The sequence below is a fragment of the Trichosurus vulpecula genome, chromosome 4, assembly GCF_011100635.1.
Source record: "Trichosurus vulpecula isolate mTriVul1 chromosome 4, mTriVul1.pri, whole genome shotgun sequence".
NCBI classification, from domain to species: Eukaryota; Metazoa; Chordata; class Mammalia; order Diprotodontia; family Phalangeridae; genus Trichosurus; species Trichosurus vulpecula.
Window position 1 is genome coordinate 307,148,175 of NC_050576.1, and position 26,841 is coordinate 307,175,015.

At 37.2% G+C, this 26,841-nt stretch overlaps 1 protein-coding gene across 1 annotated transcript in view; it reads left to right on the forward strand.

Moving 5' to 3' along the window:
- VWA8 (von Willebrand factor A domain containing 8) overlaps positions 1-26,841 on the forward strand; it is a 391,960-nt gene that overhangs the window by 257,920 nt on the left and 107,199 nt on the right. The window contains exons 35-37 of the mRNA XM_036757477.1: positions 5,746-5,941; positions 11,368-11,449; positions 20,465-20,666. Coding sequence (XP_036613372.1) covers positions 5,746-5,941; positions 11,368-11,449; positions 20,465-20,666 — 480 coding nt within the window. The remainder of the gene's footprint in view (positions 1-5,745; positions 5,942-11,367; positions 11,450-20,464; positions 20,667-26,841) is intronic.

The following is a 26,841-nucleotide window of genomic DNA, read 5'->3' on the forward strand; positions in this document are numbered from 1 at the left end:
AATTATAGCAGCTCTTTTTTGTAGTGGCAAAGAATTTGAAATTGAGGAGATGCCCATCAATTGGGGAATGGCTAAATAAGTTGTGGTATGTAATTGTTATGGAGTACTGTTGTGCTATGAGAAATGATGAGGGAGGTGATTTCAGAAAAAAAAAAACATAGCAAAGACCTATATGAACTGATGCAAAGTGAAGTCAAAACTGGGAGAGCATTGTGCATAGTAAAAGCAACGTTGTAACGATGATCAGAGGTGAAAGGCCTGGCTACTCTGAGCAATGCAGTAATCAAAGACAATTCCAAAGGACTAATGATGGAAAAAAAAATGCTATCCACTTCCAGAGAGAGAAAACTTTTGAACTCCGAATACAAATTGAAGTATAATTTTCTCACTTTTTTTCTTTTTTTGCAATATAACTAATATGTTTTGCATGATTTCACATATATAATTGACATCAGACTGCTTGCCTTCTCAGTGGGTGTCTGAGGGGGTGGGAGGGAGGGAATCTGGAAGTCAAAATTTAAAAAAGAAAAGAATGTTAAAAAATAAGTAAATAACAAATTTTTAAAAAGAAAAAACTTGTCCATACTACAGAAAAAAAAGGAACGGGCTGAGGATAGTCAGTGGTGGATAGTTGAGGGGGAAATGTCCCCATGGTGTATTTTGTGATTGAATTTGCTTGATGATTTTTACTGTGGAGTGAATGACCTCGACTGTAGAACTATCAGGCCACTTTTGGTGTGTTTTGGTCTGGTTTACTCTGCCTTTGACAACTCAAGATCGTAAGAAAAATAACATGTTGATCTGACCTCATTTCCTTCTTGGATGGGCAATTCCCCTTGAAGAAGAATGTGCTTAAAGTCAAAAGGGTAGAAAGCTGGTGGCCTTATCAGCAGCATAGCCAGTGTAAATATTATGTGGCCTTAGATGTATCTTCAGGTTCTTTAACTAAAGAGTTCATTTTCTGTTCAAATTTTCCTTCATGCCATTTGGGTAGGATGGGAGTATCATTTGCAGAGGAAGATGTGAGTCTTTTTCATAATGTGGTTGTCTGAAATGCCTTGAAATGTTAATGCAATTGCCTAAATGAGTCAGTTTACTTCATTGTATAAGATCTAATCTAATAATTTGAAATGCAAAACCTAAATGATAATATTGGGTTTGAGGTTTTGTCATATGCTTTTCTCAGTTGCATGAATTATCAAATAAAAGACAGCTGCTATGATATCACCTAACAGAGACTGGAACATATTCTTGTAATACAGTGGCCTTGACTGTATAAAGGAAACAATTACATGTTTTTTCTGCAAAGCTTATTGATATCAGCAGTGAGGTTACTGTTGTCTTTCTAAAGATGGAGATAGAGAAACTTAACCTTCTGCTGTGTCCTAAGTTCTCAAACCAGGATCCATAAATCTGTGAATAAATTTCAAGGTATCCATGAAGTTGGCTGGGAAAAAATATATCCTTGTTTTCAGTAATAACTTCTAACTTAAATTTAATACTTTTTTCAGTTATTATTTTTTTAAAAAAATTTATTTTTAGAAAGGGTCCAAAGAAGTCTATGACCAAGAAAAAAGTCAAGAACCTCTGCCTTAGAGTTTCTTTTTATGAAATTTTAGAAAATATCATTTGAACATATAAAACTAATCTTACTATAACTGACAGCTCACCTTTCTTTCTTCATTTCACTTGATTTTCTTTCGAATCTTTTTTTTTCCTTAATGAAGTAATAATGCATAATATGGACTTCTTTACTCTGTGCAAAGATAACCAAAAGTTTAGATAACATTCTGATATAATATAGAATGTTGGGGAATTGATAAACTCATCTTAAAACATTATTCAAGTTTGATTGTTGGTTTTAAGGCATAATTTGATTGATTTTGGAATCTTCTGTCGTGTGATACAAAAATCACTTTTAACTTCTGTTAAAAGGAAAAAGAAAATAAATTTAAGGAAAAAGGTGGTGAATATGGATAGAATCACCTTTTAATGAGCATAAATGAATATCAAAATTATTGTAGCGTCTCTAAACCTCGTTAAAATGTAATCTTATTTTTATGGTCTGAAGATGATATGTGCTATTCATTTTAAAATGTATTTATGCAAGGTCTATTGTATATTGCATTTATTAGTAAATTTACAGTTATACAAAAGAAAATTGTTGTAAAATAATGTTGCTGAGAGGGTAAATATAATTATATCTTTATTTATCCCACTGCTGTATTTTACATGAATATAAGATATTCTTAATGAAAGTTTACATAGTTTTCAAAATTGATTTGACTTAGTGGAAAAAGAATTTATGGATACAGAACCATTTTCAGTAAAAGATATTACCTCTCTTGGCTTGAGGACTAGTTGAAGTTATAAGCTAACATATTCCACGTAGCTTTCAGATCTTCCAGAAATGAACCTCTCAAGCAAAATAAATTGCTTTATGATTGGAAGTATCCACAATACTTCAATTTATCTCCACTGTGAATAGATTGATGCTTTCAATTTACAGTTGATTGCACTGACCAACAGAAAATGTCTAATATTGTCAATGATAGTTGACATTGTATAGAGATTTAAATCTGGGTGCTACATAGAAATGTCATATCAAAAGAATATGTTTGTTAAATCAGTTGCCTCCTAAATAAATAATTCATAAACATATTTTTCTATAAAAATTCAGCATAATTCACTTTACCATGTTATCAGGTGTGTAGGCCATCACATTAAAATTCTCTTGTTTTATAGAATTGGATGCTATTTCTTAGAATGGAATTCTTCCTGAGTATTACACATTTCATTAAGTTTGAAGCAGTGTTCCTATCCTTTAAAATCTTACCTATGGTACTAACAAATGTGTATGAGTGACTCTAAAAGGAGACACAAAAAAAAACACTGAAGAAAAAATACCTTAAAAAACAGCCTAGGCCAAATTGTAAAAGAGGTCCAAAAAGCTAATGAGATGAATGCCTTAAAAGGCACAATTGTACAAATGGAAAAGGAGGTCCAAAAGCTCACTGAAGAAAATAATTCCTTAAAAAATTGGAATGGAGCAAAGGGAAGCTAATGATTTTATGAGAAATCAAGAAACAAAACAAAAAAAAGAATGAAAATAGAAGACAATGTGAAATATCTCACTGGAAAAACAACCGACCTGGAAAATAAATCCAGGAGAGATAATTTAAAAATTATTAGGCTCCCTGAAAGCCACGATCAAAAAAAAAACCTAGACATGATCATTCAAAATATCCTCAAGGAAAACTGCCCTGATATTCTAGAACAGGGCTGTCCAACCTTAGGTTTTTATTGAAACAATAGACAATATATTTTGATTTGCCATTTTAGTGAGAGTTCTGCAGTAGCTCAGCTTCATTTACTAAAGCACTTGCGTAAATTTCTATCCTTGTAGGTGGGCTGCATAAATCACACTGCTGCTTGCGGCCTGTGGGCTGCATTTTGGACAGCCCTGTTCTAGAACCAGAGGGTAAAATAAAAATTGAAAGAATCTACCAATCACTCCTAAAAGAGATCCCAAAATGAAAACTGCCAGGAATATTATAATCAAATTCCAGAGTTCCCAGATCAAGGAGGAAATACTTCAAGCAGCCAGAAAGAAACAATTCAAGTATGGTGGAGCCACAATCAGGATAACATAAGATTTAGCAGCTTCTACATTAAAGGATCAGAGGGCTTAGAATATGATATTCCAGAAGGCAAAGGAACTAGGATAACAACCAAGAATCGCCCACCCAGCAAAATTGAATATAATCCGTCAGGCGAAAATATGGACATTCTGTGACGTAGAGGAACTTTAAACATTCTTGATGAAAAGACGAGAGCTGAATAGAAAATTTGACTTTCAACGACAAGACTCAAGAGAAGCATAAAATAAAAAGAAATGGGAAATCATAAGGGATTCGATAAGGTTAAACTGTGTATATTCCTACATAGGAACATGATATTTGTAACTTATAAGACCTTTCTCATTATTAGGGTAGTTAGAAGGAATGACCCTATAGATATTTCCCTTTGAAATCATGGTTCCAAATTTTTAGAGTTTAGAGCCCCTCTCCCCAGTTTCCATGAGTCTGAAATGTGTTAAAGACAAGTCCTAAGCTATGCCACATTGTTTGAAAGGAGTTGTCAGAATGAGCACAAGGTCCTAGAAGTTGATAGCTGTTAGCTCAGGATCATGGTTTCTGTGTCCAGACAGGTTTTTAGAAAGGAGCTCCAACATTTGGGGACCTCATAGTATAGGCCAGGAGATATTTGTGGCAACAGAGGTCTGGGAACCATAGCTTTTGAGTTTTGTGTTAATTACATAGAATACTCACCTGCTAAATAAATGTAATTTTCCCTTCTTTTCCTCAAACACATGTGGTTTGAACTATCATCTAATAAGAATTTATTAAACACTATGTGCCAAGCACTGTGCTAGGTGCTGAGAAAAAAAAAATCTCTCCTCACAAGCATCTTATATCCGTCCTTTGTTAAATCTGTCATTGGCATGTAATTTCCTTCATACAACTGAGCTAGTTTCTAGGCCTGTAGAGGATGGTTTCCCATACTGTTTTATTAAAAACAAAATGAGCTATAGTCTGTAGATTTCTCTGTTAATTTTTTCTCAGAAACTATGCTTATAGCAGAGGAAACTTGATCTTTCCAGTTGCTATGGAAGGAATTAATATAAAAATATCTATATTTGAGGGTTGTGGTTAAGATGATGGTGTGAAAGGTCATGGAAAAACCCAGTTCTCCCACATGTACTCCAGAAAGATCTAAAAATATCACTAGCCCAAATAAATAATCAAAGAGAAATTACCATAAGCTCCTTCTTCCAGCTCATGACTGCACAAAAAGATAGCAGACTTCCTATCTGCCAGAGAGGCAAGGGCCTTCTCAAGTAGATCAGCCTAAAGCCAACCAACGCATATACTGGACATGGTCCAGGAATGCCTGAAGCCTGTAGAACTTCTTAACCAAGAGAAGGGAAGCCCAGAATGAGCACATGGAGAAGCCTCATCAGACTGAGAAACCTGAATTACCTCAAAGGGCCTTGAAGCCTAAAGTTGTCTGTACTAGAGGCAGTAATCCCTGAGTAATTGGAGGTTCTGGCTGCACCCTGATGAGAATACCTGGCAAAAAGCCACAGCAATGTGACCTGAAATAGTCTAAAGAGTCCTGAAGATAGCATTCAAAATCAAGATGATTAGATGGGGCTGAAACTTGCCAGCTCTTTGAGCACCAAAGGGGGTCAAAGTACATAGCAGGAGCCCAAGAAATGTGTGAGTTTAATTTGATTTGATTGTTTATATTACTTTATTACATATGAGGAGTTTTTTTTCATTGTTCAGGTAGAGAGATGATATAGTGATAATGATGCTCCCACAAAAAGGGGACGAGGGAAGTGTCATTGAAGCATTTTTAAATATACAAAAGAAAGCAGAATGTTATTCAAAAGAAGACACGGACAAGTAGGACAATTTTGAAACTTTGATGAATTTATTATATTTTTTTCTCTAAAAACCCAACCTGTATATTGTAGACATTTGTAGTTTTAGATACAATCCTTCCTCTTTTTCTGTTCTTCTTAAATAGAAATATTTATGTTTGCTAGTGTTTCAGCTAATAATTGTAAAAATATAAATACATATATTATTTCATTATACTTGGGAAATGAAAGTTTGGAACTGATATTTAAGTAAATGCTATGTAAATTATGACACACTAATTAGTTCTCTTTTTCAGTCGCCCAGTGAAGTTTATTCCTGGAAAAGACAGTCATCTTTGGGCACAAAGACTGGATTTACTTCTAATTCGAAGAAAGGACAAAGTAAATCTGGAAGGCCAAAACAGACCAATTGTGTGATACTATTAGATACTAATCAAGTGGTCAGAATCTTGCCCCCTGGAAATGTACCTTTAAAAGAAATTTTTCCAAAAGGTAAGAAACTGCCAGATTATTAACATACCAAAAAGGGTAAAGTTATTTTATTTTATTTTGTTGGGGAGGGGGAAAAGAATTTGATCCCATGAGTCCTTCACGTTAAAAAATGACTGGGATAGGAACTATCCATGGGATTTCATTAGTGTATGAAAATCTCAGATAAGGAAATTCCTTATACCAAAGCAGCTTGGCACTTTCTCTGTATTTTACAGTCTTACAACATTATCCAGAGCACCGAGAAATTAAGGACCCAGGGTCACATAGTGTCAGTGACACAGTAAGTGTCAGAGGTGGGATCTGAACCCAGACCTTCCTGACTGTGGAGTCAGTTTTCTATTCACTACTTCATGCTGCCTCTCCCTTTAAAAAAAAATAAAGGAAAAGAAAACAAAGATGCTGTGATAATTTTTGGGTGAAGTTGAATTGTCCAAAGTACAATCATAGTTGTCTTTCAGGGGTCAGTCACTCAGTCAGTGAATATTTGTTAAGTGCCTACTATGCACCAGGCACTGTCCATGGCATCAGGAGATAGAAGGAAAGGCAAAAGACCATCCCTTCCCCTGAGCAGCTCATAGTCTAACTGGGGGAGTCTAACTGCAAATAACTATGGTCAAACAACCTATACATACAATGAACTGGAAATAATCAAGAGAGAGCAGTTACTCAGATCACTCGAGTTGGAAAAAGACTTCCTGGAAAAAGTCAGGGAAGCCAGGAGGGAGAGATGAGGAGGGCTGGCATTGCAGGCATGGAGGACAACTAGTAAAAATGCCCAAAGGCAAGAGATGAAGTCTAGATGATCTCTAAAGATCTCTCCAGCTCTACCAAGAATCTCACAGATCACCCAATCTTTAACCAAGGGATGAAACTCTTCAATAATATCTTGACAAATGTTACTTAATGACCTCTAATAATGAGAATGTCCTAGGAGGCAATCCATTCCCTTTCTGGACATCTCTAATTGTTGGAAGTTTTGAAGTGGAAATCTGATTCCTCAAAACTTCTATCAGTTGGTCTAAGTTCTACTCTCTAGGGCCAAAAAGAATAAATCATAATTCCACTTCCACATGAAAACCCTTTGTCACACTGAAGAGGAGGTCCTTTTTAAGGTACTGGTTAGACTAACCCTTAGGCACAAAATCCATAGTCATGTGACCCCTAAGTCTCTAGACTACACATCACCAGTTTCATTAACTAATTTTCTCATGTGACTCCTGCTTACTAGATTTGGGACCCAATCTACCTTGTTAGTGTACTTTTTAAAATGAGGTGCCCAGAATTAAACACAGTATACCAGATATGGTCTGACCAAGCTTCATCAGAACAATCCCCACCCCCTTATCCAGAACTCCATGATTCTCTTAATGATACCTCCAAATCCCAAGCTACTATCTCTGTCTGTCTGTCTCTCTCTCTCTGTCTCTGTCTCTCTCTGTCTCTGTCTCTCTCTGTCTCTCTCTCTGTCTCTCTCTCTCTCTCACACACACATATACACACACACACACACACACACACCATCTTTTTAATATCAACCTTCTCCCATCAATGCCCTATGATTGTTAACCTTGCAACAACATATTTTAACCAAGTTGCAGGTGATTGAAGGGGAATGCATAGGTGTATGGTCAGCAACGTATTTTATAACATTTCCAACAATCACGGTGGAAAAATGGGTATCGCCAGGAAAAGTATGATTTGAAAAAGAAATGGGAGAATAAGGTGGAATAGATTAAACAACCCGTAATGCTGTACTGGCCCATGAAATGTAGAGGCAAAGAGGCAGGCTTCCAGTGAATCATGGATCATTTGGATAATTGAGAGAACTTGGACTGAAAATCACAAAGGAAGTGAAAGCATGGATGGGCTATAGACTGTACTCTTGGAAGTAGGACCCACCTGAGAATCACAGAATATCAGAGAGAACTCAAACCAGTACTTCATGAAGGACTTCCTTTCCAGCGTCTCTAAGCAGGAATTCTTTAGTCTTGGCTTTTAAAGGCCTTGGGGAAGATGCCACCTATGACTTTCTGTCTTGAGGCAAGCCTGTTCCCCATGGGCAGATCTCTGATTACCAGGAAGGTTTTCCTAACATCAAGTCTAAATTTTCTTTGCAGCTTCTACCTTTTTCTCCCAACTCTGCCTTCTGGGGACAAGCAGGACAAGTCTGTTTCCTCTGCCACATGATAGTTCCTTAAACACTTGTAGATAGCTCCTATGTCTCCTGGAAGTCTTCCTTCTGCAGGCTAAACGTCCTCAGTACCTCCAAATGATTCACATATGCATGACCTTGAGACCCTTCAGCATCCTAGTTGCATCACTCTCCACATAGCTCTCCAGCTTATCACCCTTCCCAAAATATGGTGTCCCAAAATGAGTAGTTTTGCTCTTGGTAGACACCCTTCTGCATCTGGTGGCCAGCAGAACAGCACAAACTTCCTTTGGTTGTGAGTGAACTGATTCCTTTGGTTTATAGCTTTCTTTAAATGCCACTTGGATGCTAAATGCAATGAAAATGCCCTATGAATTTATATTCTTACATCTCTGTCCTTAATACCGAGATTCAACTGTGTATTGAAACATTCAGAACTACTGACAAGAACTTGGCTGATTCGGGGAGGAAATCTGGCCACCATCCTTGTCTTCTTTAGCTCCACCTTATATTCTGTCTAAGGTCAACCATGAAGCTTTCTCCTTTCAGATAACTCATTTCCTAAATATTCATGTCATCTGACTTGTTTTCAAACCAGTTAACATTCATTTTGGTCATTTGTCAAATGCTTACCAAAAATAACCCTCAAAACATTTTGCTAAAGTTTTGAGGCAACCGGTCCTGATGTGTAAGAATGTTTTTTAGCATTAGAAATTAATTGGTTCTTCTTTCTTGAAATAGAAGACATAGTGAAAATTGCCTCTTTCCTTCTTCTCTGTGCCTTGAAACTAATTTATACTTTGAAACAGAAGAAAGTAAGTTACCGGTAAAAATGACCATTAAGAAAATTACTGCTACTATAGCTTTATGCCTAGCCATAATGTAGAAGTACTCATGATGGCCACTCAGCTTCATATTACTCCTTATAGAAAAAAATTAAATTAAGTGATGAACACAAAATGTGGGGAAGATGATTATTAGGTAGAAAGTCTTAAGTCTTCTCACCCTCAAAGGCAGCTAGTCCTGTTTAATCATCAGACCACACCCTTCTATAAATAATTCAAGCTATTTGGGCCAAAACATAGCAACAGCAAGTGTCAAAAGTGATGTATTATGCAGCACTTTGTAGTTCAGGCAAGACTGGCCTAGTCTGAGGCAATAAATGCTCTTTCCAATATAGCTCTTGAATTAGAAGCCAAGGTGGTGGTGACCTAGGCTGGTCCTCCTCAGGTTTTCCTCTGGCACACACCCTCTGTTTCGAGTCCCTCATTCCTTCCTGCCCAGATTGAGCAATGAGCACTCCAGGCTTAAATACTTCCTTCCCTTCCTCCCTTACATCACTTCAAATGAGGGTCATAGGATCATGGAAGCAGTTTGAATTTCATCTCGTCATTTCACAGATGAAGACACCAAAGCCCACAGAGAAGAGGTGACTTGCCCATGGACACAAAAGTGTCCTGGCAGGGCCAGGCTTTGAACACTGGTCTTCTAGCTCCAAATTCAGCACCCTTCCTATGGCAACACATGACCTCTTAACTGTAAGATCCTTCTTGCTTCATTGCTGCCATTGCTAGGGAGGTGCCCGGCTAAATAATTTAAGAAACTAACTTTGGTACATGATAATAGCTTAATATCTTACCCCACTCTTCCCTGCTATTTAACACATTTATATTTTATAGCTAACTCCAGGTCTTAACCAAGTGAAGGAGACAGCATGCCAGGCCTCTGTCTTTGTTTGTTTGTTTTGTTTTTGTTTTGGAGGGGGGGAAGGCAGGGCAATTGGGGTTAAGTGACTTGCCCAAAGTCACACAGCTAAGTAAGTGTGTAAAGTGTCTGAGGCCGGATTTGAACTCAGGTCCTCCTGACTCAATGGCCAGTGCTCTACTCACTGCACCACCTAGCTGCCCCACAGAAAAGTCTTTTAATATCCCTCATATCTTGTGGACAGCTACCTACTCCAAGCAGACATAGGACCAATACATGGTAGTGACTTTGTAATACAATTTTGAAATGGATGTTGTAATGATGAAGAGCCGATGCTGTCTAACCTTTCCCCGTCATCCTTACGCCTTGCCAGATTGCAATCTTGGCATACTCCCACATTGTCTTAGTCTTCTGCTCCTCTTCACATGCTACTGAATGGACCTGGAGAAAGTTATGCAACCAAGCTGACTGGGCCCACTATCAATTTATATTTTCTAATCTCAATAGGACCCTCTCTGCAACAAGGCAGTCCTTTTATTCCTCCCTAATTTATTCTTTATCTCACTTTTTACAAGCATTAGTTCTAAAACTTCTCTTCCCTCCCCAGGCTTTCTTCCCCTACCTTCTTAACTGAGGACCTGGACTCCTATTTTAGTGAGTAATTTTAGGCCATTCACCCAGAGCTCTCTCTTCTCTCTCCTCTTCGTCTCTAAACCCCTTGTCATCATCTCTCATTTTCTCCTCTAGTCTATAATGAAGAGGGGACTCCTGTCCTTACCAAAGCCAATCTTTCTCCATGTACCCTTAATCCCATACCCTCTCATCTGTTTCAAATCCCACAATCATCTTTCTAATCTCCAGACTTTCCCTTGTGCCTTCCATTCTGCCTAGAAATTCACCTTTCACCCCATTCTTAAAAAACTCAGTCAGAGCAGCACCCACCAGCAGGCATGTCAGAGAAGCATAAGCAAGTAGCACACATGCTGGAAAGTTCTGTCTCCCTCTCCCTCTCCACACCACACGCGTGCACGCGCACACACACACACACACACACACACACACACACACCCCTTCTTACTATTTTAACTTCAATGACAGCTCACAACTTCAGACACAGCAAGAAAGAGAAGAGAGTATGTACGTCAAAAGTCATGGCTTTGCTCCTGTCCTTCCAAAGGGGAAGATATTTTTGTATGCCTGCCTTTCAGGACCTTTATTAAGGTTACTAGCTAAAAAAGCAGACAGAATTTGTATAGGAGAATATTTTCAAATGAAGTTAAAATTCTAAAGCTGTGACCTACCTTTGAAAGATTTGGAAGTCAGTTTCCGACAATAAATAGTCATGATCTGACGTGTTTGTGTTTGACAAACTTTTTATTTTCCTAAGGCAAAATAACCATGAGAGGTATACCCTTTGGCGTGGACTTTGCTGTAATGCTTTATGAAAGGGACTTAGAGTTCCACTGTAGGTCCTTCTACAGGATGTGGGGCTGCAAGGTTTGATCTTTTTCCACTTCAGTGTTGTGCAATAATTTAATACTCAGCTCTTACAACTGTTATTTATTTGCAGATGTTACTCCTCCACAAACATCTGGATATATAGAAGTAACAGATCTTCAATCAAAAAAACTCAGATACGTCCCTATTCCTGGGTAATCAACTTTTACCAGCATTATTATCTTGATATGCCAGGTCTAAAAATCCATGTTAAATTTTTGTCTCTTTCCCATACCTAAGTAATAAGCAAGTCATTTCTCAGTGAGAGTTGTTTTATATTTTCTTGGTATTCTTCATGCTGTACTAATGTTTTCTTTCAGTTTGTAAAATTTGTCAGTCCTTATGCCACTGTGAGTCTTAACAGTTTCTACTCTAAACCTTCATGCTATTTTTCTTTGATTCATCAGTATATGAAGTGGTACTCCTAATATAGAAAACTCAGTATTTTCCTATTAGCTTTATGTGTTAGACTTCAGAAGTGAATGTGGTCATAACATTGGGGTGGAAAAAAGGCATTCATTTTAATATTGTTCATAGCAGTATTCACTTGGGATTTAAACAGGTGCTGGGTATTTTTTTTCTTTTTTTTCCCTTTTCCTCTCTAAAGGCAAGCAAACACAATGAGGAAGCCAGTTTCATTTCTTAGGACATTTTAGTCAGGTTCCAGGAATATATAAGCATTGCTCAGATATAGAAATAATCCTCTTCATTTCAGATTATTTAATTAATTCACTTTGGTAACTACTGAGTCTACAAAATAGGGCCTAATTTTTAGTTTTCTGGAGAATTTCTTGTATAACAGGAAAATACTATTAAATTATTTTCACATGTAAATACTACTAAGGACCTAGAAAAACTATTCTATCCCTATATTCTTTTCTAATTAAAATGTTTTTAAATCCTCTCTTTCCCAGTCTTACCCTATAGCATCAGTAGTAATAGTTCCATATCTTTCTTTTCCCTTTTTTGTGTATCATATCTGCTGCTGTTGGAACATCTGGAAGAGCACATTGTGTTCAAGCCACTTCCAGCATCTTAGAATGTTTTGATAATTTATATTTTTCTTTATTATTCCATTCATAAATAAGCACTTATTAAGCACCTGTTGTACACAGAGTATTGTGATAGAACCTAAAGGAGATAGAGAGTTTAGAAAAGCCATATTCCCCGTTTCCATGAAGCTTGTAGGCTAGTTGGGGAACTAGATACAAATGTGGATCATAGAGTATCTTGAAGCAGAGACCTTTGAGGTCCTCTAGCCCAACCTCCTCATTTTGCAGATAAGAAAACTGAGGACCAGAAAGGTTAAATGCCCAACCTTATATGGATAATAATTAGTAGAACCAAGAGGTAAACCCAGGTTTTTGACTCTAAAACCAACACAATCACACCATGCTCTCCCATGCTGCCATAAAGCATAGTGTGACATCATAAGTGAATTGGAGAGTTCCAAAATAAACTGCTACGAAGGAGAAAGTCATTAAAAGGGGAGATCAGGACATGATTCTTGGAGGAGATACCATTCAATTGAACTTGGAAAAATGAAAGAGAATTCAACAGAAGAAGAGGAAGGAAGATATTCTAGATATTTTTTTAAATTGCTTATTTAAGTTTAAGAAAATTCTTTAGCAGTTTTTAAAAACTGCTTCAAAAATGTAAAGGCTTATTTAGGGGGTATAAAGTAGCTTAGTTTGCTAGGGGTATAGCATATGTGGAAGATAACACTATGTCAGATGGCTGAAAAGGTAAGGGAGAACCAGATTAGGGGATAGGGCAGTGGGGGGCCTTAAATGAAGGGCAAAGGAACTTCAGTTTTATGTAGTAGACAACGGTAGTCAGCCTTTGAAGGTTCTTGGGTTTGGTTTGGTTTGGTTTCCCCTTGGCAAGGGTATATAATGACCAGATTGGTGCATAAGAACCTATGCATTCTTGGTACAACTTTGCATCTTTTATCATTAAATATTGCACATACATGTTTTGGTTCAAGTCAGATTGTCAGAAATGCCTAAATATTGACACCCACATGTTGAGGTTCTTCATTTACCAGCTGTCTGTGAATATGTTCCAGAAAAAGTCAGAATATGATTCCAGACCTCTTAAGCAAGTCATAAGAAACATGGTTTCTCTGGCATTTTTTGGAGTCTTAAGAAATTGTCCATGTAAATTTAAATTTCCCCTGTGCTGTTATTTAATAATAGCTGTTATTTACAGACCTCAACAGAGTACCATCCACCTCATGTCGCTGGCAGAATTTCAAGTAACATTTTCCCAAACTGTAATTAAACCCAACTAGCTCTTTATCTCACCATCATCATCATCAGTAGTTTTTTTCTTAAGTCTTCTTAATAAAGTCAACAGACTTTCATACATATGTGGAATCTTATTTTCTATTAAGTCCTGCCTTCCTTGAGTCCTTCTGTGGGAGCATCTTAAAATAGTTTAGAAGTTCAACAGCATGTTATATCCTAGCTCTTTCTAGTATTTCTTCCTTTTCCTGAACTCCTGAATTATCCCCTTAATGCATCTCACATTGTTACTCTTCTCTCCAACTGATGTCGTAAGACCAGTGAATCAGAATAACTTTGATTTATTTATTTGGTAAATCCTGAGAATATGTCTCAATCCTTGGGATATGTTTCTTGTATCAAATAGTAGGTGCCAAGTGAAGGATGGTTGTTTTGTGGCTGTCTCTATTTTGTCTCAATTAAAGTCTAAGATTGTGTCATTCTACCCAGAAAAAATCATCTCCTTTGTCCCTCAAATGGAAAACATCAATTTCCTGAAAACCACTGAGAGGAGTAGCTGGACAGTATAAGTAGTTATTTAATCCAGGGTTACTGATTACTGTGAGGGATGTATCAGAGATAAGAAGGAAGTACGTTTTTGTTCCTATGCCAAAGTATTAACCATATTGTTGATGGCATTTTGTATTCCAATACACTTTGCATTCAGATTCTTGATAGGAATTCCAGTGGTTCTGTATCACAAAGACAATGTTTTAAAAGGTGTAATATACCTCATCCTACAAGTGGTCTTGAAAATTTAGAGTAGAATTAATACTCCTTATCCTTCATTCTGATCATAATTCTACTTCTTGGATAGTTCTATGATCTCATTAGTGTGGGTATCCACTAAAAAAAAAAACCCTGAACATCTCCTCATCCTGTGTTATTCCTGTCCTTTTTTTTCATAAATCATTTATTGATTAAAATCTGTCTACCATTTATCTTCCATCCTCCTTAGTGATCAGCTCACCTCCTTATCCATGATGATGTCTTTTAGGGTATTTCTGACTTTAAAATCATCATTATCATAGCTTATTTTTTCTTACCATTTATCTTTCCATTGCCCTTCAGTTCACTTGTGATTTTAATTCTTCTGAGATCATTGTGCTTCATGATTCTCAGCTTTATAAAATTACTGAGAGAATATTGGTCTTTAAAAATAGATGTTTGCAGCACCAAGCATCCGAGATTCATTGGATGCACTGCACATTCTTCCAAAAAGTATCCAAGTTAATCTCCTCTTCTTACTCAGCTCTGAGCAGAGTTCACCTGTGCAAAGACTGAGGGAGTACAGCTGGGAGAGGGGTAGAGCTGTGATTTCATTTGGGTAAGGAACTTCTGGTGAAGAAACTCTCTTTACTGCAGTCTGTTTCTTCATTGTAACTACTATCTTTTACTTAGAGATCTCAGATCACCTGTTGAGTTTCCATATCAGCTTAGTTGCCAAGTTTTATCATTTCCACCTCCTCTACATCTCAGGTCTATTCCTTTGTTGCTGCTCACACCCGGTTGTCCTACCTATTGCAATAATCTAATCTATTGCAGTAGTCTCCTAATTGGGCTCTCTATACTGTGTCCAGTCTTTTCCCTCTCTAATCCATCTTTTACATAGCTGCCATTGACATATTACTAAGGCACGAGTCTATGTCATTCCCCTCCTCAAGAAGCTTCAATGGCTGCCCATTAACTTCCTGATAAAATGTAAACTCTTTGGCATTTAAAAGCCTTCACAAGTCAGATTCTAACCTATCTTCCTTTTTCCCTTTAAATTTTCAACTTAACAAACAACGAATAAAATGAACATTTTCATATACATTGTGGAACAGGAGATCCTTGTATATGAAACTACAAGTCTCTGTTATGTGGTTTATAAGTGTAGCAGAGGAAAGATAAAATGACTCAGGCAACAAAGGCTGGAGCTTCTGAGCATTTCGATTTATTAAGCAATGCATGGCAATTGCCTAACAAATTCGGACCACACCCCTTCCTCATCTTAGGGCTAGAAGCTGAATACAGGGAGACAGACATTTATGCATCAAAAACAATCATATAAGGCCAGTTCATTTAAAAGAAAAAATACAGCATGAGGTAATCTAATTTCTAATTGGATGAAAGACTGGGGACTTTTGAAGTTGGGAGTGGGAGAATGAACAGGTATAATTCCCTGAAATTAGAAAAAAGAGGTGTCCCACTCCCAAGTATCTGTGAACAATCAAAGGAACATGGAAACAGTAACTGAATGATCAGTACAGGGTCAGTTTTCAGATAACACATATGGGTTTCTTGAGATGTAGAATTGTGAGAAAACTCTTTACACCAATCTTTGGATCCAACTGGGTTTGGTCAGTATAATCTAGGTCCTTACTGAAGGGTCTCTAAACAGTTTCCCAGTCATGCAGAGCTGGGTTCAAACAATGCAATGAGGTTTTCTCTCAATTCCCAAAATTGAATAAAGTTTTCTCACAAGACAGAAATTGGACAAAACCCATAATTGAATAGAAATGGAACTAAGCTAGCTCTAAAATTGAATCACAAGATAGAGTCAGTGTGGTTCACTCAGTTTTCACAATTAACCACCTGGTGTCTTAATCCCTACAATTCCCTCATAAGTATATAATAATTTCAACATGTAACTTTCAAAGCTTTCCTGCTTGTTTTGATTCCTTCTGCTTTCATTCTCTGCTGTTGGGGGCACAGAGGGATAGGCAGAAGGAGAGAACTCTATCCCATCCTTTCACTAACCTCCCTCCCCAGCAAATTTGAAAAAAAAAATCTCTTGTAACAAATGTGCCTAGTCAAGGAAAACAAATTTCCTTGACCATGTCCAAATATATATATACACACATATACATATATACATGTACATATATATACATATACACACTTCATTGTGTATTGAGGCCATCTCCTCTTTGCCAAGAGTAGGATAATATATTTCATCATTGTTACACCGGAGTTATGATTGAGTGTTGCTTTGGTTGGAGTTTTAAGTCTTTCAAAGTTGTTTGTCTTATAATATTTTCATTATTATATAAATTGGTTCTGCTCTGTTTACTCTGTATCCATCCATACAACTCTCAGGTTTCTCTGAAACCATCACTTTCATCATTTCTTATGGGTCAATAATATTCCATTACATTCACATACCATAATTTGTTCAACCATTCTCCAAATTTTAAGCATCTCCTTAGTTTCTCATTCTTTGCTGTAACAAGAGTTGCTATAAATATTTTGTACATGTGGATACTTTTCCCCTTTATTTAATCTGTCTGAGATATAGCCCTAGAAGTAGTAGCTCTGGGCCAGAAGTATGTACAATTCAGTGATTTGAGAGGACTTACTTCCAAATTACTTTGCAGAAAAGCTGGACCAGTTCATAGCTCTAATAACAATGAATTAAAACAGGAAGATTACGTTTTGCTGACAGGTACTCAGACAGTGAATTAATGTCAATATATAATATACACTGAATAGTATCTTGTCTAAATACTTGAAGGAAAAATTGGTCAATTTACAGGAAGGAATATGTAGTAAATGTATAATAGCTGGGAATATCAGTATGTCTTGTATACCTGAACACATCTGACAAAAAAATAAATCAAGAAAAAAGGTAAGAACCTTAATAAATTTTTGGAAAAACACCTGAAGTAATTATTGCAGAATGGCATGTTTATAGAAATTGACCATGAATTAGGGAATTAAAACCTCACCAATAAATGTAAAAAAGCAAAAAATAAACACATCCTTATTGACTGCATGGCAATAAAAATTATATCCAATAAAGGGTCTCTGAAGAAAGGATTAAAATTAATTAGAAACTAAGCAATATTGGAAAGCAATCTGGAAGAAATTAGGTTTATACTAGCATTTCACACCATATGGCCAAGATAAGCTCCAAATAGATATATGATCTAGATATCAAAAGTTACATCTTGAGCAAATATGAAGAGCAAGGAAGAGAATACTTTTCACAACTATAAAAAGAAGGGTTCATGGTCAAAGGACTTGTCGTAGTTCAGTCATTTCAGTCATGTCCACCTCTTCAGCACTCTATCCACTATACCATCTAGCTGCCCTGACCAAAGGATAAAAAGGATCAAAGAAAACAAATTTTTACAACTTTGACAAAAGACAAATTGTGTTATATAAATATAGCATGTACATGCTAGCTTACAGTCTCAGAGCCGGTCTTGCTACATCACCTTCTTAGGGCTTTAGGAGGTTACTCTGAGGAGTTAGAATTTGTGGGCATCTCTACTGCCATCTGATGCTCATGTGCCCACTGGCTGGGTTCACTCCATTGTTAGGGGGCCAGTGACTAACACTCTAGTTCCTCTCAATTACTTAACATCTATTGGCTTTTTACAATGGAATTTTTATATCAAAGATTTAGCAAAAGCATACAAACATTTCTCCTGATATTTCTGGAGCATATTTTCTCCTATACCACCTCAAGCTCTAGAGGAATACATTCAAAATTTGGTTCAGTTCTATATAGCATTAATATCACCAACTTCATATCTAAAAGCAGTATCACTGCAGATGAGACCTTATTTCAGCTTTCGCTGTCATGGGTCCAGAAGGTCAGTGCTCCTTCATCTTTGGAGTATTAATGTTGGGCTGGTTGCAACACCCAGCATTGATTCCTATGGCTTGTTCTCCCCAAATCCTAAGACTCCACTCCTTTTCTTGTTCAAAAGAGTCGGAGGAAGCACCTCCAGACAGTACTGAAGCAAAGAGGTGACTGGAGCTAACTCAGATCTTTTCTGAAGACTATAACGGTTCTAGCTTGCTGCCAATCAAAAAAGGCTCCTCCCAACCACATGGATAGCTAACCAGAACTAATTTTAAAACATCCACACATAGTCTCTCCAAGTCACTTGCCGTACACATCATATAGTTCTCCCTGAAGCAAGGTCCCCAGGTGCTCCTTGTGGGGAAGTTGCATCAGTCAGGGAAACTGATAGGGTCTACATACCCACCAGGCCTTCATTACATAAAATTGAAAAGTTTTTGCCCAAGCAAAATCAATGTAGTTAAAATAAGAAGAGAAACAGTGAGGAAAAATCTTTTAGCAAATGTCTTTGATTTCCAACGTCTGATATCCATGATATTTAAGAAACTGGTTCAAATGCATAAGAAAAACAACTATATCTTATATAATATCCTATATATCCTACATATATCCAGCTATATCCTAATAAATAAATTTATTTATAAATAAATAAAAGATCTTCCTTCTCAAAGGAAGAAATCCAATCTAATGAAATCCAAATACCTACATGAAAAAATGCTCTGAATCATTTGAAATTCACATTAAAACAACTCTGAGGTTTTATTTCACATTCAGCAGTTTGGCAAAGACAACAAATAAGAGAAGATGACAGTTGTATGCACTGTTGGTGGAGTTGTGAATTGATCTAGCCATTCTGTAAAATGACATGGAACTATACCCCAAAAGTCACCAAGCTGTACATACCCAATGATCTTGCAACGTCATTCTGGCCTATAACATAAAAATATCTTTAAAGTTCTTTTTTATTGTGACAAAAAAACTGAAAGCAGAGTGGGTATCCATCAATGTGGTATGCCAATGTAATAGAATATTACTGTGTCGTGTCATGAGAAATAATGATAAGGAGATGGTTTCAGAGAAACCTGGGTCAAGACTTGTATGAACTGAGCAGTGAAGTGAGCAGAACAAGGCAAATAATTTATATGGTAATAACAATGTAAGGAAGGACTGTTTTTAAAGATTTAAGAACTTTGATCAATGCCATAACCAACCACAACTCAAGAGCACCAATGATGAAATACACTAACCACCTTGAGATAGGAAGATGAGGACTCAAATGCAGAAGGAAACGTACGTTTTAAGATATGGCCTATGAATGGATTGGTTTTCTGGTAATATACCTGTTTGTTATAAGAGCTTCATTTCTCTTCTTTTTAATTGGGTTGTGGTTTTAGGAGGGAGAATCAGATTACTATAATACTATTTAAAAAAAAAGAATGAGGGCCATCGAAGCATATAAAAGAAAATACACAGAAGAAATCAGAAGGAAGTTCAAAAGGGAAAGAAAGACAAACAGGATAAAAAAATCTAAATATAGTACTAAAGAAATCGTTAAGGAAAATTGACCTGAAGTGCTAGAATAAGAGGGTAAAATAGAAATAGAAAAAATCCATTTTTCACTACCTGAAAGAGATCCTAAGGTGGAAACTCACAGGAATATTATAGTCAAGTTTTGAAGTTCCAGATTAAAGAGAAAATATTACAAGCAACAAGAAAAAAAACTAAGTATTGTGGAACAAGAATCAGGATAACGCAAGACTTACCAGCTTCTACTTTAAAAGACCATAGGGCTTGGAACATTATATTTTGAAGAGCAAAAGTCCTGGGGTTGTTGCGAACAAAAATAACTTAAGCAGCAAAGCTGAGTATAATTCTGAAGGGGGGGAAATGGACATTTAATAAACTGAAGATTTTCTGGTATTTGTGACAAAAATGCCAGAATTCAATGGAAAATTTAACATAAAAGATCAAGGAGAAACATAAGGTAAACGTTAAAAAGCAAGCTATATGGAGATTCGTGAATCTTCTTTTCTCTTCCACTGTGCTTTTTTTTTTCTTCTGGCATTTTTAAGTGCAGAATTTATCAAATTAAATTCAAAAAAGGAAACTCCAGGGTCATCCCTACATGACTGTAAGGACTCAGAGTAAGACTTTTTCATAGTCATACTGCCTCCCTTTATCATCCCTTTTTTCCTAGAGTCTCAAGGCTTAAAATATCCACTACCTCACAGTGATAAGTAAGAGTAGCAATTACTATCCTCATTTTACTGTTATGGTTATATTGCATTTTGGTTGGTTTTTTTTTTCAGATCAGCATCTCTCTCTCCGTACACAACATGGCTCTCTACTGTTTCAGACACAGATGCCCTGATTGCTGAGTGGGGCAAAGGTGGCGTTGTTACTGTTGATATGGGAGGCACTGTCAGGCTTTGGGAAACTGGACTTGAGCATCTGCAGCGGTCTCTTATGGAATGGAGAAACATGATTGGGCAAGAAGAGAAAGCTGCACAGGTAATATCAATTTTGTAAAGTCTCAGGAGAGAATAACACAGTGGTGCTGAAATATCCTAGCCAGATAATTGAAGTGGTTTTTGGAATGTTACTACTAGAGAAAAATAAGAGAAGCTTTTATGGACATTTATGGTAAAATGTTGAATGTTTTTTCTTTAGCTATTTAAATAAATGGCTTCTTACGTTACAACACATAAAATCTTGCAGGAGTTGTTCCCTTTTGCAAAAGCCTATTTACTAGAACCACTTTTATAAAAAGCCTTACTGTTTTTAATGCTATTACTGTAATCATTCTCTTGGTGTCACCCTGGGAATTTGAGAAACTAGGCATCTATATGCATCCGATTTCTGATCTAAAAACAAAGTCAGTGTCTTTAGTAGAGACGTATTTTGCCAGCCCCCTTGTTTCCAAATAACATAAGTCCTACAGTTCTAACAAAGCACTTAATGCCACAGTGAAAATAAATGTAGGAAGACTGGCATCAAAATTAAAGGTAGAGCTCATAATGAAATAAAGAAATGAGTCAGACAACCCAATCTAGTTCACCTCTAAATGTAATTTGAAGAATCCAAGAAGCTACCTGCTGTATGTTCACAAAAGAGCACTCTAGAGTAGAGCTACCAAGAATGAGTGATTCATTTGCAATTTAATTTCTTTCACATTTGTAAAGGCAAGTTCTCAGTTGAAATGGTGTTTTTATGTAGTAAAGACAAGGCAGGTTCCTGCCAGCCATGTTTGCTCTGCAGCGTATAAATTATCAGGGAAAGATGTTATGAGTCACAGTTCTACAGCCTGTTCCCTTGAGCTCTGATTAATAAATATAACTTTGCCCACATAATATTTCTTTAACAATTTTTATGGATCACCACAGAGGAGAAATAAATGGACCTGTTTCTGTCTGAACCATAAATACTCTTGACTTCTAAATTTGTAGCAGCAAGCTGAACATTATGAAGGAAAATAAACCAAGCAAAATACTTTGAAATTAAGATGCCATTGTATATGCTACTGCATATATGTTAACTAAAGGCTAAGCATTAGCAGTTTCCCCAGGAAAAAATGATTAGCAGATTCATTCATTGGAGTGCTGTTTACATTTTTTTAATAATTCTCATCTTCTATTTTTAACCAAACTCCTGTGTCTTAGAGTAATTGGAGCCTGGTAACACATGATGCTATTTTTAAATTTTTTACCAGGTTTTCTGAATTTTACATGTTGCAGAAAATGAGTCAATCAATATTCTCAAATACTAAAGTTTATGAACAAGGTCAAGGATGTCATTTAAAGTTGTGCTTCACCATAATTGTAAATCAGACTTTTTTTCATAAACGCATTCTCTTCTTTAGAGCTGTAAGCATTTGTCCCGCAATGGCTTTTAGTCACATATGTACATGCAAATGCTACAGTGAATGAGGCTAGTTGTGATCCAAAGGTTATTTTCTTTTGAAGTATCACAAATTCTGAATTTCTGAAGACACAATTGGCACTAGCTCATTAATTTGGTATGTATGAGTAAAGTATGAGTTGAAGTCCCCAGATGAGAGGAGGGGGAGGCTTAGGAGAGGAAAGGTTTGGAACAGCTGTTGTGGTGAGTGGGGTAGAGAAGCAATCAGGTAGGAATAGAAGGATTAATTTACTGCAAGAAGGGTGCAGCCCAGATTAGATAATATGAATATGTTATATATGTTATATAAATAATAAAATAGATAATACAAATATAAATAAATAACCAGTCCACCTGGTTGCATAAGTTCCCACAGTTCCATTTAACAGCATGTGAGTAGATATGGAGGAAGAAGATTGTGGGTGGAAAGGGCAAGACATGGTCCATGACAGCATAGTGGAGCAAGGCATTTGAGAGTAGAAAGAATGTGTAGAATTGAGTTGGTTCACTGAGGAATCCAGACTGGGAAGGGAGGAGAGTTGGGGCAATGGCCTGGGAAAGTTCTGAGAGGTAGAGGGATTGGAGGTCACAGGAGGCTGAAGAATAGGGTTGGGGTAGTAAGGAATATGGAGGGATGAAATGAGAGGATATTATGGTCAGATAAAGGAATTGCAGAGTTCTGGATTATAGAAGTGGAATACTTGTGAGTGATGGGAAAGTCAAAGGATGTGATTGTCCCTATGTATGTATGACTGAGGTAAAATGCAGGAGTAAGTCATAGGAGTTGAGTAGACTGAAGAAGTGGAAGGTCAAGGGTATGTGTGGTATATTGAAGTCCCCTGGCATGAGGGCAGGAATTTGTTGAGAAAGGAGAGAGAATGCCCTGGGGAGGGGTAGATAGCAGTCACAGAATCTGATTGGAGTGATCTTCGAAGGAGGAAAGCTTGTCTAAGTGATGTTGGTAGAAGAAGGCATCTGTAAGTGGCAGGAAGGAGCAAGTAATATTCTGATTGCATTTTAGGGATTAGCAAGGGTATGTGAGAGAAGGTGCATCTACCACCAGAAAAGATGGCTAGGGGAAGTTATATCTCAGAACCAGAAAATATAAGGGTCTGAGAGAAAGATCTCAAACATGAAGAAGTTTGTTATTTTCAGAGTGGGGTTTATAGAGAGCATAGTTGAAAAGGGCAGATATGGAGTGGGACAGTGTAGGGGCAAATATGTAGAATGTTCAGGGTCTCATCACTGCCTCACGGTCCTCCATCCAGGGTCACTGAACTCATAAACATATAGCCTTATACTTGGATTTTCAAAAATCAAGTACACAAATATAACGTAGGAGAAGTATGTTAAAAGACCTGATTTGAGTGTATATCAACATAAATTTTTTGTCAACAGGGTGCGATAACTGATGTATAGTCTTAGACTGCATTAACAAAGGCATAGTGTCTAAAGTGAGAATGATCTTCGCACTGTACTTTGTTCTGGTCAGACGACATTTACAGTGTTATGTTCAGATCTGAGCAGAAGTAGTCTGGAGCTGAAGCAGTGCAGAGGAGGAGATCAGGAGAGTCAAGGGCTGAGAAGGGATCCTGCTTTATGTAATAATCAGAGGAAGTAACCAGGGACTAGAGAAGAGAAGACTTAGGATGAAACAGAGATGTCTTCCAGAATTCAAAGGGCAGTGAGGTGGACCAAGCATTAGATGTATGCTTTTTCATCCTAGAGAAGCAGAAGTAGGAACAGTAGACGGAAACTGCTATGAAATAGTTTTCCATTCTATATACGGAAAGATTTCCTCATACCTAGGGTGATCCAAAAGTGGAGTGGGGCACTTTGTGAACGTACCAAGCTGAGGCCGAATGGCCACCAGTGAGGGTAAGGGATCATGGAGCCTTGGAGTCAAAGCTCTTACCTGCTGGTTGTGGGACCCTGAATAAATCACTGTATTCCTCTGAGCCTCAGGTTTCTCAACAGTAAAATGAGAGTGAGAATAATGCTTGTATAACGTACCTCCTTGGGTTATTGTGAGGAAAGCACATTGTGAACTTTAAAACAATGATCATTCCTCTCCTTATTTCTATAATTTTGTTGTAGAGCACAAACCTGTTTACACATCTGTGGGAGTAAATGACATAAGAGGAGAATGAATTTTGCCACTGAGTGATTGTGCGCGTGTGCGCGTGCGCGTGCACGTCTGTATGTATGTACTGTCTATCTTAGACAAATTTGCAGAGACCAGTTGTGACCATATATTCTGATTTGGGGAACTGGCAGGATTAGTTGACTAATCTTGGTCTGTGGATTGTTTGTACTTTACATCCTGCCTTTCTTAATAAATCATTAGCGAGGGGCTAGACAGCACACTCAATTTCTTCTATTTAGACGAGATCATGCTATTATTTAAAAGGATTCTAGAGACAAAACTAATTAAAATGGGATTGTTGCAGTGACAAATGATATTTGGTAGAAAGTCAAGTCCTTTTCTACATGTGCCCCTATCTTGGATCTCTGAGCCATTCTGCATTTAGAGAAGCTTCTGTAACCACAGACAAGTTCCTGTTGGGGAGTTTAACAAATGCCTTTCATAGAAGTCATGAGAAAAAAAAAAGCAAGTTTCTAATAGCACACTTGTGTTGTTATTTATTACGTGGTAAAGTCAGCGGCTTTCACTATTACTGCAGAATAACACGCTCCCCATCTAGTGGATGAATAATTTCATTTTATTTAAGGGAATTTAAAACAACTGTTTAATACACAGGCAGGCAGGCAGGCAAAGGCACTCTGTGGAGATGCTAGTCACAAAGCAAAGAGAAAGAGCACCAGGGCTATGGGTGGTGACTTGGTGTGACCATGGGACCTTCTCTCAGGGAATGACAAAAAAGGCTCCTCAGGATCAGGCTGCATCAGATAGAAAGGAAAATAACTTGTTCTGGAGCCAGAGGATATGGGTTCAGATCCCACCTCTGATGTTTACTTTATGTGTGCCCTTGAGCAAATCCGTTAAGTCCAAACCATGGATATTGGTTTCTTCATCTACAGAGTGAATGGGTTGGACTAGAAGGTCTGTGAGGTCCCTTCCAGCTATAGATTGATGATCCTATGAACCTGAGAATTTTCTTCCCCATGCCTGGTTCCATAGCATTTTGGTTAAGTAAGCTGCACACTTGGATAAATAGTGTCAGTCTGTTGACCATAGTGTCTGCTGTGCTTCAGCTTTCTAGAGTTACTAACCTTGAAACCATTGTTGATTTAAATTTTCACTTTAGTTTAATAGATTCTTTGTGTGTTTTTAATGGATTCAGATTCCATGCGAGGATTAATCAGTAATAATTTATTAATGTGAATGGATGGTAAGAAAAATATTTTCCTGTAATTTACATAATCTTTAGAGCAAATGAAATTAGATTATTGTCATAATTTAATTCTAAAAACCCATTATTAAGGACTTCTAGCATTATCTCAGGACTAGGGGTGAAGGGCCGGAAACTGTGTTGAGTGGTTTTTGGACCAGACCTGTGATTTCCTTGGTGTAGGGAACTCTCAATGAGGAAACTCCCATTAACTGATACAAATTCTTTTGCCTGCTCTGCAGTTCATAGTCTGAAAGTACCCTGGGACATTAAGAGATTAAGGAACTTGTCCAGTGTCACACAACCGATATGTTTCAGAGTAAGATTCTCCTGATTCAGAGTTCAACTGTCTAGCCATTACTACACACTGCTTATCTCCCCCCTACCAAAAAAAGAAAAAGTAGTTTGAACTCTATTTTTTAATTTATTTTAAATGAACAGAAGTCAAACTTCTCTACCCCTCCCTCTGTACCCCTTATCAAGTAGCAAAGAAAACAAAAAACAAAACCTTTGTAACAAATATGCATAGTCAAGCAAAACAAATTTCAGCATTGGCTGTGTCGAAAAATATGTATTTCATTCTGTACCATTAGTCTATCACCTCTCTATCAAGAGGTAGGTAATAGATTTCATCATGACCCCTCTGGAAACATGATTTATCAACAGCATTGATCAGAGTTAAGTTTTTCAAAGTTTTGATTTTTAGGGGGCGGTCTTTTGTCTTTGTAGAGTTGGTATTGAATACATTTTTCTCCTGGCTTTGCTCACTTCACTGTGCATCACATCATACAAGGCTTCCCAGATTTTTCTGATACCATCCCTTTCATCTTTTCTTATAGCACAGTATAACTATTACATTCATATACTGTAATTTGTTAAATTTCATGTTTTCAGAATCATGACTGTCATTCTAAACCCTACTAAATGTGTTCTGCCTCGTGCTTATTAAAATGTATTTCTTCATTCTTGCCTTAACATCTTTCTCCTCTCTCCTCATTTCCCCTGCTCTCTGACACAGAAGTGGTTCTTTTTTCTTGCCAAGGCCATTACATGTGTTCTTGGGTACCATCCCTCCCACTCCAACAGAATGCATCTTCTCTCTGTCTCTCCTCTCCCCCTCCCTCCCTCTCCCTCTACCCCCTCCTCTCCTCTCTCCTTTCTCTTTTCCCCTCCTCTCTCTTTTCTCCCTTCTCCTCTCCTTATGTACTGGATTCTTCCCCTCTGCCTTCAAACATGCCCAAATCTCCCTATCCTTAAAAATCAAGACCTGACCATTCCCTCATGTTATAGTCCTATATCTCTCCTCCCTTTTATAGCCAAACTCCTTCAGAAAGCTATCTATACTAATACCCTATATTTTCTTTCCCCTCAATCATTCCTCAACCCTTTGCAATCTTTCTTTCAATCTCATCACTCAAAGGACTCCTCTCTACAAG